The sequence below is a fragment of the Archocentrus centrarchus genome, chromosome 7 (genome assembly GCF_007364275.1).
Source record: "Archocentrus centrarchus isolate MPI-CPG fArcCen1 chromosome 7, fArcCen1, whole genome shotgun sequence".
Lineage (NCBI taxonomy): Eukaryota > Metazoa > Chordata > Actinopteri > Cichliformes > Cichlidae > Archocentrus > Archocentrus centrarchus.
Window position 1 is genome coordinate 32,305,291 of NC_044352.1, and position 16,631 is coordinate 32,321,921.

Here is a 16,631-nt window from a genome sequence, read left to right on the forward strand (position 1 = left end):
TTGCATTAAGTTTCCTGTCAGTCTTAACTTGGTCATATCTTCCCATTTCCAATGTGCAAGCGGTCATAATGGGACCTCCACCTCGAGTGATATGAATAAAAACAAAAAACACTTGCATACTGTCATTCTGCATCATCAATGTTTCATCTATGAGGTACAGTCATGGGTCGTTAATCCACTCATAAAACATAAAACCATATCTGATTTAAATGCTGCTGTCCTGTTCAGTGTCGTCTCCTTGCGCAGCTCTGGACCTCTTCCAGCGCTCCTGACATTTTGAGGTGGAGGTCCCATTCTGACTGCTTGCACATTTGCATCGTGATGCTTTAACTGCTCCACTGTGCCATGAGCACACTCTTATTTGCACTCTTTGCCTTATACAGTGACTTTATTCTTTTAACACCTTGGATTCTTCTTCTGAAGATTTAGAAATATGGCAGGAGACCCAGCTTACAGATGGGCATATGCAAGCGGTCAGAATGGGACTTCTAGAGGATGATCTACTGTAAACTTAGCAAGAGCACCAGAAGAGATCCACTGCACAGGAGGCTTAAAGGGGAATTCCTCAAATAGGTAAGACTTTCTCTTTTTCTAGATGGAGTTACAAAACTTTGTAACACCTTGTAATTTCATTTAGGAACATTACAGCCATTCATGCTGCACCAACAGTATCTGATTTGTGTTTCTGTATTCACAGCATTTTATGACAATTCATGACTGAATAAATTCATTAGTAAAGTTAATGTTCAACAAATGGAGAGGACAGAATAGTGGCTTTGTTAAAGAACTTCCATACATTGTACAGGAAGAACACACAAACACAACCTACTCCTGTTTTAACTTAAGTTGTTTTCAGTTATGTATTCATGTCCACATACTGTATATTACCAGGATTAGCCAATAATTCACACACTGGTGGCCTTTCAACATTTCATAATTAGGATTATGATTAGATGATTTATAACCATTCAGTTTTTGAATTCATGCTGAAATTAAATACCTACTATCTTAAAATCTTGTACTTGATCTGCTTTGCTTTCATAATATAATACAGTGGAGTCAAACAGTGAGTGAATAAAAGCAAAAAGACTAAACACATCTGACTTCTACTCACCCAGCACGAGGAGGCTCACATAAGCAGTCATGATGGGCATCAGGATGGACAGCAGGCTGTCTCTGCCTGTAACACACATAAATAATTTGTGTGACAAGGAAGTCAATAAAACAGTCAGGCCACATTCAGTGAAACACCTCAATATAACTGTAGGCTAGGTCTGTCACACAGGTATCGTTTGTCCATTAATGGCTGTACTTTACAGTATTAGCCATTGTCAGTCAAGGCAGGTTTTGCTGTGATGCAGTAGTATGGGGAATTTCTCTGAGATAAGTGGTCTTGATTGAAAAGAACAGCCCAATGTGTACATGGCTGTTTGTATGTGTGTAGATATACACTGACAGACAAGAACTCACATTGCTCACATTACATACTCACCAAATGTTAAGTCTAACATAAATAAAAGTGGTTATCAAATCGGCAAGAGGAGCAGAATTAATGAAAAGACTGACTCTCTTTAGAAAGCATGTCACAGCTTGGATTTCTTTCACCCTAAATAAACCAATTAGGTAAGAGGGAGATCTGCTTTATTGCCCCACAAAGGACGAATCAAAGGTTTTCAATGTGAAAGAATTGCCCAGAAAGCTTAACTTGCTAATCCAGGTTTGTATTTTAAAGTAGGTCTCTGTTGGGAAGCATTTTTCACACTCAGCTTAGCAATAAAAAGCCCATGTCGACCCACAGTGACACTGTAAAACACACACACACACTGAGGAGGCCACCCCACACCATCAACACACTCAGTTCAGTAGATGTACACAAGGTGACTGCATCCATAACAAAACATTTAACAAAACATTTTTAAAAAATATTTATAGAAATACCATATTCACTGTTACCTTCAGTGCTGAGTGGTGGAGATACTTTTTGTGCAAGTGAAAAACATGAAAGAATAAAAGGTAGTTTATTGAGCTCTAAAGAATTTAAAAATTTCTTCTACTATGTACTATCTGCTTCTCATCATAAACAAAATGTAAAAAGAGACTGCCTGCAGGGTTTCCTTCAACGTTTCCTATACTGAATGTAATCTCAGTGGCATATATATATTTTTTTCATCACTGCTTACTTGCTGACATTATTTACTTTCTAGGCAACTGAGTTGTGAGAGGTTGTTCAACTGAGTCCAAAAATGGAAAGGGATCTATTATGATGAAAAAAAAGAGAATATTTCCAGTTATGATAATCAGAGAACAAAAATGCTGGATTTTTATCTATAGTACAGAAAATTTCTTATGTTTTATATGTTTTGTTTAAAATCGAGAGTATATAAACTGACTGTGAATGCATGCTTGATGGTGGCATGATTGATGGTCATCTTTCCATCAATCATAACCTCATGGATTTGCAATAGAGGTAATATGGATGTGCATTCATCTTTTTTTTTAAGCCACTACACCTCTGGTGCCGAGGGGCGCCTCATGGCAGAGTCTATGAGTGGGAAGAGCTGCACAGAATTGCAGTGACAAACACCTGCAGGCATCTTGTAAATCATTAGCATTATATTATATCCACCAGCCATATGTTAAACCTCATCTAAAATATGAAGGCATGAAGATCACAATAAACAGCTTTAATTTATTCTACATTTAGCTAAAAGCCATTTGCTAAGGAATTTAAAAACAAACGTGTGTTGCACTGCTTCACTGTTGCGCAACTGTTAAATTTTAACAGCTACATAATTAAACGAGTTTACAGTTTAGACACAAGTGACCTACATGGGTGGCAGCACGAGGTTGCATTTTAAAGCTTGTGCATTTAAGTCTTTGCCACGAGATACAGAAATACCCAGAATACACTAAGATTTTGGCTGAATAAACCACTTACAAACAAAACAACCAAACACATACTTATGATAAATCCAACTAACTGAGAGCAGCTTTGTACTCACACAGCCGTGGTTTACCACACTCTTCTCTACACAGCGTGCTCAGAATTGCTCACTCTTGTGTCTCTGGAGGCCAGTCTCACTTGACAGTGTGTAGATTCCCGTATTCCAGTGCACGTGTTCAAGCCCTGGACCCCAATGTGTACATTTACGCGTGCATGCACATGTGTAGCGTGTATGTGCGGCAAAATGTGCAAAACAAACTTGAAAGCGCAACTGACGGCAGCGATGTAAAAACAGTGGGAACCGCCACCGGCCAACTGGAACTCAGAGTGTCTGCGGGACCCCCTTCGTTCCACTCCTCCCTCCCACTCCCTCTTTTTTTGCTCTCCCTCACTCCCTCCAGCCCACTCCCTCACTAGGGCACTGGGGTGAATGGGCAGCTATTCTTATTCTAATTCCTCTGTCACTCTGCGGGCCACTGCCTGAAAGAGGGGAATGGTTTCCAGGCTTTTGGAATGCACCACCCCTTTCTTCTGGACACTCGGAAGAGTGAATTGTGAGAGAGGAAGATGAGGCCAGAGAAAAAAGAGCGAGAGAGACAGTTAAATGAAGAAGAAGAAGAGAGGAGGATGGAAGAGATGAGGAAAAGAATGTCAAGAGAAACTGAGAAGAGTGGCACTGCACCTATTTTAACTTCTTGTAAACCAGGCCGCTGCATAACAGCATTTTAATGGAAGTTAGTAAGTAGAGCCATGCAGCACATGGATTTTTCACATCTCCTCTGACCGACCCTGTCTCTGCATTAAATGATAATTCTGTACCGTCCCCCAAACTACTGAAGAGCTAAGCATCCAGGAAATTTTCCATATACATTGCAGTAGAAATTCAGAATATTCAGGTCAATTGCAGTACAACATTTGTTTAAACCTTTTGGGGTTTTTATTTCATAAAAACAACCCTGGATACAAAATCTGACAATTTAAGATTTTGAATTAATCTCCTTTATAGGAGTTTAAGTTTAAAGGCACTATCTTTGGAACTAAACAAACATGTCAACATTTTAGGAAGTAAACACGTTCATGTCTGAAATACAGTATACAGATACAGCTATTGCAGCACTGGTAAGCTTGTTTCCACTGGACAGTCTAGTCTGATTCCCCAGTTTAATGTGACATTATGCATTTGTTAGTTAGATCCTGCTGAGTGTTTTGGCTGTAGCCATCTTGGTGGGACACTGCACATGCATGCATCAGCAACTTGTTAATGACATGGTGCATATGCCCTTGTATTTAGTCCTTTTATTGATGTTTTGAAGTCATGTGGCCACCAATGACATGACATTAACTTGTACACTGTTTTGAAGGTATGACAATATAGGGTCAAGTAAATAAGGCCCCAGTCATACAGGCCTAGAGACCAGTTCATGACCATCTGACAACCACCGGTCAACTGGTTGCCAAAAACCTCCTTTTGGGTTACTAGCACATTGCCAATGTCACCCGCAGTTTCCATGGAACACACTGACTTGCCTGCCAACACTCTGAAAAGTGCAACACAAACTGAAAAACAGACTCTGGGAAAAGCTGCGCCTTTTGAATTTGATTGCCATGCAATCTATGGGCAACGGCAGCAATCTGCTAGCACTTTCTTTGGGACTAATTTCACCCAGCCAGGAACCTCCAGCAACAATTTGCCAACCAGTCAGAGAACACGCAATTTTCCCTCGTGACCAGTTGCTGTATCACGTCCAATATGACAGACAACTCTCGAGCAATGTGTGCATGGTGTCACGTGAGACATCTCTATGCTCTGATAGGAGCCATGATTTATAACATGAACATCACGCTGTACTCCATTTGACTTGAAACTAGCGATAATCCCGTAAGAAAATGCCAGAAAAGTTAAGGGAGGTGATGAGCTGTTTTGTCCAATATACTTCTATGTAGCTTCTTTTGGCAGAGCCTATCCCAACTGTCATAAGGTGAGTGGCAGTGTACACCCTGGACAGGTCGCCAATCTGCTGCATCTGGGCTAACAGAAAGAGACCGACAACCATTCACGCCACATTCACACCTATGGCCAACTTAGAATTGCCAGTTATCCTAGCCCTATGCTTATCTCTGGACTGTTCGTCATGATCCTGGGACCCAGTGTTTTAGGCTGGATTTCTTGAACTGTAGATTTGAGTTTTGTTTTCCTTTAAGATTTTCCTTTGTTACATTTTGTGATTTCCTGTGTTATGGGTTATGTTCTTAGTCATTTGTAGCTTAGGCCTTTCTTTAGTTTAGTTACATTAGTCTTGTGTATGGTTTAGTTATGTTTTGATTCCTTCAGTGTGCTTGCCTCCTCATGAGTCAAGTCTGCGTTTCTTCTCGTTTATTCACTTCCTGTTTTATTTTGCCAGTCCTTGTCCCTTGTGCTTTGTGGTTAGTTTCACTTCCCTTGTCTTGTCAGTATCATTCAGTTCACCAAGTCCGAGTGAGTTTAGTGTTTTGTTTTGCTGGCTCCCATCCAGCCGTCTTTGTTCTGTATACATGTACCAGCAATAAAGCTGCGATCAAGTTAACGCCTGTCCTGAGTCCTACATTGGGATCCAATACTGCCTGCCACACAGCAGTTATATGACAGACTGCGGGAGGACGACAGAGTACCCAGAGAGAACCCACACAGACACAGAAAAGGCTGCAGACTGGATTCAAACCCAGGATCTTCTTGCTGTGAGGCTTCTGCTCTAACCACCACATCACCTTGTCAACCTGGAAGCAACATCCAGTCACTGTACTACGCTGAAAATAACAAAAAGATAACACAATAATTTTCCTCTCATCCAACAAACCACCAGAAAGGAGATAACTGTATTCAAAAAATACAGTTTAAATGATGAAAAGCAAGTACATGCTGAAACTTTGGCTTTCCTTAAGTTCCCTTTATCGCCATAAAAAAAATAATAATAAAGGATTCAAACATTAAACTGAGCTGAAATATCAGAATAAGGTCAAAGAGTTCAATTCCATTCAAAACACTGAAGTGACTCTGTCGCTATGACTAGATTAGTGAAGAGAAATGAGCGGGAATGTGAATGCTTGTGCACACGCACGTTAGGTATGAGCATGTGTGGGTCATGTGCATGCATGTGCGTGATTCAGGCGAGAAAACTTAAAAACTGCAGCAGAGAACAAAGCAGCTTTCACAATCACAGCTCGCTGGTGATGTGACCTTTGCCCTCTTCTAAAAGAGGGAGATGGAGAGTCTCAATATGACACACAGTAAGCAAAAACAAGGCAAGTGAACCTAGCGGTGACTTTATTATCTGCTCTAAGAGTTTACAAGTCAATTACTGAAATTTTGATCTACAAATTTATTTCTGAGACCACTTCTGAGAATGTGATCCCCCCCTGAAAATAATGTAACACATTATTCAAAGACACTGTTTTCACAAACCTAAGGAGAAAATGGAAAATGTGCAGAATTTCAAGTACACCTCCAATACCAGGCTGCAGCTCTTTGAACATATATCTTCTAATCCCCTTGTAATCCAACCATGCGGGTGTCTGGGTATTTAGACAAAACTCCTGTAAAACAAATGAGATAGGCAACATGTGGGTCTATAATAGTGATTCCAGCTTTGCATGTAAAGACATTATCACACTTTCACCATTTTATTAATTTTATATTTTATAAAGGTGAAAATGTCACAGTTTTTAGCTTACATGGTTTTAAATTTTTCTGTGTCCCTGCTTGTATTCATGTATTTAAATATATGAATAACATTGTTATGAAAATGCAAATGTTCCATATGTTCAATGGTAATTGAACCTGAAATAATTTTTAAAATGGACCAATAAGAAAATGGCAACAATCATCAAAGTTAAAGGTCTTTGACTGAGTTTCCCAGCAGCCAGTCAAAGACCTTGAGCAAAGACTTTGGCACAGACACACGTACACAATCTCTACAGTAAGATAAGATGAACTCTGCAGAGAGTTCAGTGCCACCACTATAACTCCTGCATAGCAGTCAGACAAAGCCAAAGAATCTGTACACTACAAACAAACCCAGGTTCCCATATCCTTGAACACCATAACATGATAAGCCTTACTCTGTGTGTGTGTGTCTGTGAGTTTGTGTACACATGAAATGTAGGGCTTCAGACTGAACTACTGAACACACTGCTGCCGATACACTGCAGCTTGAGACACCATTGTTAGCATATTGTAAAACAAGGTTGGGCTGGAAATGGGATCAGATCATTTGTATGAGGTCCTGGAGGAAGTCTGCTTTCCTACAGGCAGGTGACTCAGTATTTATGGTGGTGCAACACTGTCATCTGGACCAGTTAGTCCATGGTAGTCCAATGTCTCTCTCCAAGTCCGCTCAGATGCACCACGTATGACATTCACACACGTTAAACATCTAAATCAGTTGAAATTATCAGTCAAGAGTGCCAAAATCAGCCTATAAGGATAGTCATATATTGGTGGTGCGGTTTTTATATCACCACACTATGAGTAGGTGAAGAGAGTAATTACAGAAAAAGTTTGGAACAGGCAACATAAATTTAACATGTTTCAGATTACTAAATGTTACAGTTTGAACTACTTTGTGTAGACTTTGTAGTTTTCCATTTTCCACAAATGACAGCAAGCATGGTGAGGAATTTCCTCGCATCGCCCTCCTCCCAAATGTTTCAGAAAATGCACCTATTTTTAATCAATGAAGTGTACAATTGGTGAGTAAGTATTTGCAGCTAATTCAGAAGGAAAAATGTATATTGTATGAATAAATTTAGGCTTTGGTTCTCAAGATAGAACCATGACTTAAACATACAGTAAAGGCAGACTTTATAAACTATCTAACTTGAACTAAACACAGTGAATATGCATGCCATGTAATGCAAAGGGGCCAGTTTGATAGTGATGTCCAGTGGACCCCTACCCCTATTCTATTTTTTCTATTTTTACTCCCTGTGCACCTTGGTGACCTCGCTCTGTAACTTTGTGTGGTCTCTCACTTTGTGGCTGAGTTGTTGGGTTTAATAAATGTTTCCACTTTGGAATAACAACACTTACAGTAGGTAGTAGAATATCTAGGAGGGAGGAACAGTCTGCATGTCTAGGTGCTTGATTTTTATATACCTGTAGCAATGGGACCGAAAGATTAAGAGGTGTGGCTCAATATTAGCCCTGTGTTCAGTGCTCCATACACTGTTACTGTAATGCCATCAACCTCATTCCCCAAGTTATGCAAATCTTTACTATAATAATGCCCTTCCAAAAACTGAGCCACTACAGCCTCTTTGAGAAACTATTACAGCTTAAAAAATGGAGCTGCACTGATCACTCAGCAGTTTTTTAGTGAGAGTGATATCCTGTGACCTGGTGCAGATTAAAAAAATATGTTTATGAGATGGTAAATGTTTTATTATTACTATAAATTGAGATTTCCATGAAAGAAAAGATACAAAAATAACTGTGCACGCTGATAATTATAGCTCCCAGAAAACAACATTCTGAATCAGTGAAAAATTCAACTTTTCCCCCAAATTCTTACAATGGCTAAAACTTAAAATTGCTCCACCCAACAACAACAACAACAACAACAAAACACTTCCTCTTAGCAAAGTTCAAGTACACTGACTAAACTTTTACAACAAAGAACTGCGACAAGATTAAACCCACTCTTGAATTAGTGGCCCCAGGTCTGCCCAAAAGGCAGCAAAATCCATTTATCAGCACCTCTACAACTTAAACTCTTTTAAAATCTAATTTATCTAAAGTTTAAGGAAATACTTAAGGGACAATGTCATTTACAATGTTATCAAGTATTTAAAATGACATACAAGAATACAAGCAATAAAGGATATATGGTTAAACAGGAACAAAACAACACAGAAATACAAGACATGTTTATTTTTTACCAGATTTAAAAATGATGGAATATAGATATCACCTGTGGTTACAGGAAATGTGTATGCAGCTTAAAATGTGAGAATTCAGTGCTACAATAGCCACAGTATATTAAAAGTAACTACAATGAGAATATTACAAAGTTTTACAAAGTTGCACCAAATAATTTTGTGCAGGTTGAAGTTGAATGAGGTCATTTCTCTTCACATCGGTAACACTGTTTCAATCCTCTCTATGCATGAAAGCTTTTTTGCACTGAACCACAAAATATTAGTGAGAGCAGTCATAAATTACTTTAACATGCCCTAAAGCTACAATGATTTTTGTCTCCTCAGATCAAATTAATCCTACATCGCACTCACTATGCAGCTATTTGGCGCGCATGTTCTAGGCAAACACTTTTCCAAAGGTTATACAGCAAACTCTTGTGAAGGACGTCTAGACTTTGTAAATGGTTTATAATAAGAAGGCAGCTCTTTAATTACTCTAATGAATTTAAGCACCCCAGAGGAAATTGCTGTGAGCAAAACAATAGATATAAAGCACTTAACGGAGAGATGATATGGAACCATTAATTCTCTCCCATTAAAGAAATGAACATAATAATTGCAGCAACAGAATTAATGTTTTTTGGGGGTTTTTTTTGTTAACATATGGCTGGAAGTACTTTGACAGTGCCCCTAACTGCCCGTCCCCTTCACCAGTGCTCACCCCTGTATATCTGAGCTTCTGGTGCTTGCTGACCTCATTCCAGCTGCTGATGTTTCTGTCTCACTTTATTTTTCTTTCAACGTGTTATAACAATTGCAGGCACCGACTGCTCACACACAACACCTTCAAACAAAACAGTTCAGTCCAATAAGAATATGAGAAAAAAAATGCCTTCAAACAACTTTCAAAACCGCTGCATAAATCACCAGATCATTGCCCCTGGAGCCAAAGGAAATCTCATAATACTGTCTGGATAGTTAGCTCATTTCTGCTGACATCATACAGTGAAGAAAAGATCACAATCAAAGACAATTTTCCATTTCAGGATTTAAGAAAGAGAGGTAAACCTCCCTTAGTTAGATACACCCCAGATTTTCACTGCTGCTTGACACAGATATGAAATAAAGCACACCTAATACCACCTACAGCTTGGCTTACATTTGTTCTGCAACACCTGTGTACACACAGACACACAATGGGAAGTGTGAATGTGCATTCCCCTTTATATCACAACCACCACTTTTTTTTTTTCCTGTCTATAAAATCGAACAACACTCTGCATTAGATCAACTGCAATTAGCTGTCTTACCATATAATACAAACTAAATTCAAAGGGACATGCCTACAAGCCTGACAAAAAGTCACGCAAGGGCGTGACCAAACAGTAGCCAGTGAGGACGTCCTCAGGTGATTAAACTGCAGATACATGCTAACCAACATAGTCATGTTTGGACTAGAAAGACAGAGAATTAGCTGGCACAAGGTGGAGGTGAGCAGAGCAACTGTTAGGCTCTGGCTCAGCATTAACTCGGAGTAGGATCTGTAAAGTAGAGCTTATCCAGGCAGAGCTGCAGCTGACTACACACTTCAAGGATATTATTTCTCAAAAAAAAAAAAAGTGCAGTGCAGCAATGTCATCACTTGTGACCTATCAGAAACGTTATGCCATATACAAATGTACCTCCAAACACAGATAGACTTCTGTCAGCTTGGGCTAGCTACCCCAAACAACACAAAGCTAGCCATCCAGATAATGGAAAATAACCAGATCTCTGTCACTTATTATAAACATTTCTCTCCCATTGCTTCCTGTGTGCCTCATTACTACCTACTGTCAACTACACATGAAACTGCAATACTTTAAATTCCTATCAATCACTGATTAAGAGCACAGAACCTCTAAGTAGGTTTCAATTAAGGAACAAAAGCAAAGGAAAATACATTAATGGACCCCTTTTGTCTTGTCTGCCTTAAATCTTTGTGGCATAGATTCAACAAGATGCTGGAAACATTCCTCAGATTTTGGTCCATGTTGACATGATGGCATCACATAGTTGCTACAGATTTGCTGGCTTATGGGAATCTCCTGTTCCACCATATCCCCGAAGTGCACTGTTGGATTGAGATCTAGTGACCGTGGAGGCTTTATAAGTACAGGGAACTTACTGTTCTGTTCAAGAAATCAGTTTAAGATCATTTGAACTTGAATTTGAGATCTGCGGCCAATATGTTCTGAACAGAGGAGGTGAATAGAGGAGCTGAGCTGTCATCTGATCGCCACTTGGTAGTGCGTTGGATCAGGTGGCAGGGAGGATGCTGGACAGACCTGGCACAGCTAAATATGTAGTGATTGTGCACTGGAAACACCTGTCAGGGGCCCCAGTCTCTGAGATCTTTAACTTCCACCTTCGGCAGAACTTCAACAGCCTTCTGAGGGAGGCTTTTGGCAAAGCCAAAGTGAGAGACAAGACTATAAATACTCTAACTGGGGTCTAAATGGGGATTATAACCATTAACGTAATTAGACAGAGGTGCAGGCACTGAACATGAACAGAAACAGAGAACAGGTACCAAAAGATGAAACATAGGAAGTAACAAACAGGGAAACAACGGGGAGACTAAAATAACAACAGAACCAGAGCTCAATAATTTGAAAACAAAGGAAATCTGAAAATAATAAAAAGTAAATCTCCATGACACAGTGCTGGAACAGTCTAAGAAACTGTGCCACGGCACAATTTTCCTTTTAATCATCTTTCTCTACCTTATGGACTTTTACTTAAATATCTATGATGAGCCAGTATCAACCAATATGTTGGTCGCGCTCTTGAAATTGCCTTTTCTGTAATTCTAACAAATATTGCCCATAGTATTTAGATGCTGAATCTGAGCTCTGCCCTCCATTAATCTTAGCTGCTGGTTAATCTGGTAGGAATGTGTGCAACAGTGTCAGAAATCTGCCTCCCAGCCATGAGCAAGCTTCTGGTGTCAGTGAGAACACAGGTCCACACTTCACTTCACAAGACACACAGGCTCATATTTAACCAAAGTCATAATAATATTCTCAGTATTCTCAAAATATCCTTTCCAATAATGTTATGTAAAAATATAATTTTTTTTTCCTGTGCAGTGACAGGGCAATGTGTGCTTGTCCAAGTTTGTTCCAGTATGTTGCCATAGCCTGGTAGAAGCCTTTGCAATGTCTATTTTGTATTTTGTTTTAATGTATAAAAAATGTAGAAGGTACTTTTGGCTGCTCTCTTTTTTTTCCCATTGAGTCACCACAGCAGATGGATCTGCATCTTTGATTTGGCACTGATTTTGAACTGGATGTCCTTCTTGAAGCTCCACTCCTCCCAGTCTGAAACTGGGGATCTATTGCACCTTTTTGGGTTTTTTTTTTTCAATTTATTAAAAAGTCCCTGTCATACACTAGTGACCTGTCCAGGGTATACCCTGCCGATGAAAGCTGGGATAAGCTCCAGCCCTCCGTGACCCTGAATTGGATAAGCAGTTAAGAAAATGGATGGATGGATGGATGATAACATATTTATTTATAGGGGACAGCTGTGACTCAGGTGGTAGAGTGCATCATTTACCAATTAGAAGGTCGGTGAATTGATCACTGACTCCTCCGGCCGTGTGATGACATATCCTTGTGCAAGACACTGAACCCAGAGTTCAAGTGCTAGACTGAGTGGAATGGACTAAAGAAAGTACCAGTCCATTTATCATTTATTTTTAGTGTTTTGATGGGTTTCAGTTTTTTTACTCTACTTTAACCCTGCTACCAAAAAGAAAAAAATATTATTTCATAATGGGGACTTGCTTTTGTACTCCAAAGGCAAAGTCCTCCAATATGACTATATATAAATGTCAGTATAATAACACATAGTTGAACCTAAAGTTTTCGAGCTTAGCTTGGTTTCGAGTTTCTTCCTTCATTTCTATTCTAAAGCCATTTTTATATCTCTATATTTTCCTCTCTAACCTGATTGGTCTAACAATATCATTCAAAAGCTCCATTGCAACAAAAACGCCTTAAATTACTTTGATTGAAAAAAAAAAAATTATATGTGAACACACCGTCATGGAGTTTTAATTTCATATATATATATATATATATATACATATATATATATATATATATATATATATATATACATATATATATATATATATACATATATATATATATATATATATATATATATCTATATATATATATATATATATATATATATATATATATATATATATATATATATATATCCCTGTAACAAACACTACAAGACAAAACGCACTTGGACCATTATAACGGGTTGTATTTGCAGTTGTAGGAAATAGTCTTTGATTATATGTATCTACGAGGGCCGCAACCATTCATTCAATAAGTTTATTTAAATGTTTTAAATTTTTAATTCCACTGCATAGACATTACAGCACGCTAACAGCTAACAAGCATACATCAGCCTTAGCATGAATTCAGTCTTCAAAATCACATTTTAGCCCATGGGTTTATTAATGCTGCAACATGAAGATACATGGGCTACAGTAATAAGACAAGATTCATAAAGCGGCAGTCAGTCACTGTCCCTGTGTGAATGTTACACTGTGCATTATTGGGTGCCACTGAGGCGTCTCCTTACAGAAAGCTTAGCCAAGACAAAAAAAATACCACAGCTCACCTGCTCAGAAGTTTCCTGCTGCCTCCGTTCACAGCCAAACTAACTATCTTTCGCTTTCTCTCACACACACACACACAAATACGCACGCACACACACTCCTACACACACACACACACACACACACACTCACACTCCTACATATACAGCCCGTCCCGCAGCAGCTGGCTCCACCGCCTGTGTGAGCTCGGTCCTGGGTTCCGCAGCGGTACAGTGGAGGGCTCAGCCGTCCAGGAGGAGGCGTCAAGGACAGCTCACCCCCCCCCCCCCGCTCCAGGTAAGCAGGAGCAGGTAGAGCTCATTCACAGAGCTGGACCCCGCCCACTTGGACCAAGCCTCTGGCAAAGTTCACTGAAAAGTGTTGACTTTACTTATTTTCTCTCAAAAGCTGTTGAATGGATACTGCTGGTAACGTCAAACTTGGCAGCTGCTTGACAGAAAGCAAGCGACAAAAAGCCCATACCTTTATGCACAGCGTTTACTTTTCATTCACATGGCTGCACGTGCATTTCACATTTTAACTCCAATATTTTATCTCTTTTTATTTTGCGAAGTGCTTTGCTATGCACATACTACAACTCAGTAGTTTTGCATGACCCTGCATTATGGGGCTCTTCCTGATCTAACCCTCCCATCAGCATCTCAGCCATCAGCATTCTGCAGACTGCACCCTGTTCAGGTTTGTTTTTCACTTTCCTCAAATAGCAAATCAGCTTATGTTCATACTGTTACAAGTTGGACTGAAATGTCAACAGACTTTATTTAAATAGTTGGGGGGGGGCCTCCAGGTGTAACGCACAGGATGAAAAGACACAATGAAATGACATTTTAGAAATTACAAAGATGTAAGAGACAATATTTCTCTGCTACCAGACCTTTCAGGAAAAAAGAGAAAAAAACCTGCCTTGACATCAGTTTCGTGCTTTCCTTCTTATCTGCAGTGTCTTGTAACAAAAAAAAAAAAAAAAGTTTGAATTCATGTTTTGCCCTCATTGTGGCAGAAGGTTACAGTCACTTCCTAAACTCCCAGTCTCCTCACTCAGAGTCCTTTCAAGCATGTCTTCATGTTCAAAACAGCATAATCATCACAAACATTATCATCACGCTGTTATCATCTCTTCTTTTATTCTTTTCAACCAGGTTCAAAACAGCACGAGTGCACCGCTGTTACAAAAAGGAAAACCATAGCAGGCTGACTTGGATTTTAACCAAGCAAACCAAAAAAAAGTTGTCCCTTGCTTTTCCACATGTTTGTGTTTCTTAAATGAAGTTGTGTGTTGAAATATTTACAGTGTTTTCTCTGTTTTCTCTTTTTGTTCTTGTTGCGGTTTCAGGACCACAGCAGCACACATCACAACATGTTTGCTTTAGTAATTCATGTTTCACATACACACAGGTGACTTTATGATTTTCTGATGTTCTTTATTTTGACTTATTTTTCCATATAAAAAGAAATTGATCACAGAATGTATATATGATATGCAAGGTTAATGTTTTCCCTCTCATCACATGCTGCTCTATGTTGCTTCAAGGGTGGGAGATGGTGGGATAGCTCATCACTGACAGGATCTGAACCACGGGAATTATCGAGAGACGATGACAGTCTCATTCGCCAGAGTCATTATGTGGTGCCAGACAAGTCAACTGATACATATCACGTCCCAAACCAGCAGCTGCCGGACACCAGGAACAGTCTTGCAAGAAGTCGGCATGTTTTTGTATCAAGGCCTGAATGCTTTTTAAATTTTAATATATCAAAAATCTTAAAGATAAACTAGAGGAGGAGAATGGCATATGTGATGCACATACCACTTTCTTAGTCTAATTAAAGGCAGGGACAACACAAGAGGAGCAAAACTGATTACAGGTGCGTATCCATTTTCTCGATTTTTAACAAGATATTAGCTGGTTTTAACTGAGGGCAGCACGGTGGTGGGGTGGTTGCCTCACAGCTAGAAGGTCTGGGTTTGAATCCATCTTGGCCCGGGTCTTTCTGTGTGCAGTGTGCATGTTCTCCTCCCTGTTTGCGCAGGTTCTCTCTGGGTACTCCAGTTTCCTCCCCCAGTCCAAAGACATGCATTTACTTGGCTTAGGTTAATTGGTGATTCTAAATTGGTTGTCTGTGTCTCTCTGTTAGGCTGGCGACCTGTGCAGGGTGTACCCTGCCTCTTGCCCTACGACAGCTGAGATGAGCTCCAGCCCCTGTGTGACCCTGTACAGGATAAGTGGAAGAGGACAGAGGAGATTTAACTGGGGGAAAAAATGTCCATTTATGCTGACATAAAGAACTTAATAATGACATGAAACCAAAAAGTATAACCTCTGAGTATGTGGCCAAGCTGGATGCAGAAATTGGATGGGAGCAAGGAGGGAGTGAAGCCTGCATGCTAATTCATGGAAACAGCTCCAGCTGTGCTGTGTAATCTCCCCCCTCTCCTCATGTAATAAACCAAGCAACCCTCCTAATCTAATCTATTTAAAGGTACTCATCTAAATGAGTTTTAACATTTTTATAAGTGTTTAAAACCTTTCAAAATAATTAAAGCTAACAGAATGCCAAAAAACACACCTGCTACAACTTTATGTTTAAAACATGTTTGCATCGTGGATTAACTGATGTTGAACTGAGGCTGGGCCGTAGTTTGAACACCATTTTGTACCACAGGATGGGTGCATGAATGTGAGCTTTATTTAAGAGTTTGTTCTTATTCTCTTTGTGGCAGCCTGCAAAAGGCAAAACCCTCCTGAGGAAACAGGAGTAGCTTAAAAAGATTACACACATGAAGCATTTTATCTGCCTCACATCCAGTTGTTGCTCACACCAGTTAACCTCACATGCATGTCTTTGAATTATGACAGGAAGCCCAGACAGTTGCATGCAAATGCCACACAGAAAGGCCCCTGCCAGGGTTTGAACCAGGAACCTGTGTGTTATGAGACAGCAGTGCTAACCATTGCATCACCATGCCACACATGTCAACACAACTGTACCACTGCATTGCTTTGTGCTAGTTCACTCATTTACACTCATTACTGGGTGAGATGAAACTAGACTCAGACTGAATGAAATGTTGAAGGCCACACAGTGGGGAAGAGCTCAGTACCTGTG

General features: G+C 39.7%; 1 protein-coding gene across 2 annotated transcripts in view; it reads right to left on the reverse strand.

Annotated features, from left to right (window-relative positions):
• lamb2l (laminin, beta 2-like) overlaps positions 1-13,728 on the reverse strand; it is a 52,860-nt gene extending 39,132 nt beyond the window's left edge. Inside the window, exons 1-2 of one of the 2 annotated variants that reach the window (XM_030732838.1) lie at positions 13,526-13,728; positions 1,115-1,180 (exon numbers count right to left, since the gene is read on the reverse strand). In XM_030732838.1, the coding sequence (XP_030588698.1) occupies positions 1,115-1,154 (40 nt within the window). In that variant the 5' untranslated portion in view covers positions 1,155-1,180; positions 13,526-13,728. Of the gene's footprint in view, positions 1-1,114; positions 1,181-3,002; positions 3,252-13,525 lie in introns of those variants that run through there. The other variant, XM_030732839.1, reaches the window with a different exon arrangement.
• Positions 13,729-16,631: the final 2,903 nt, after the last annotated feature.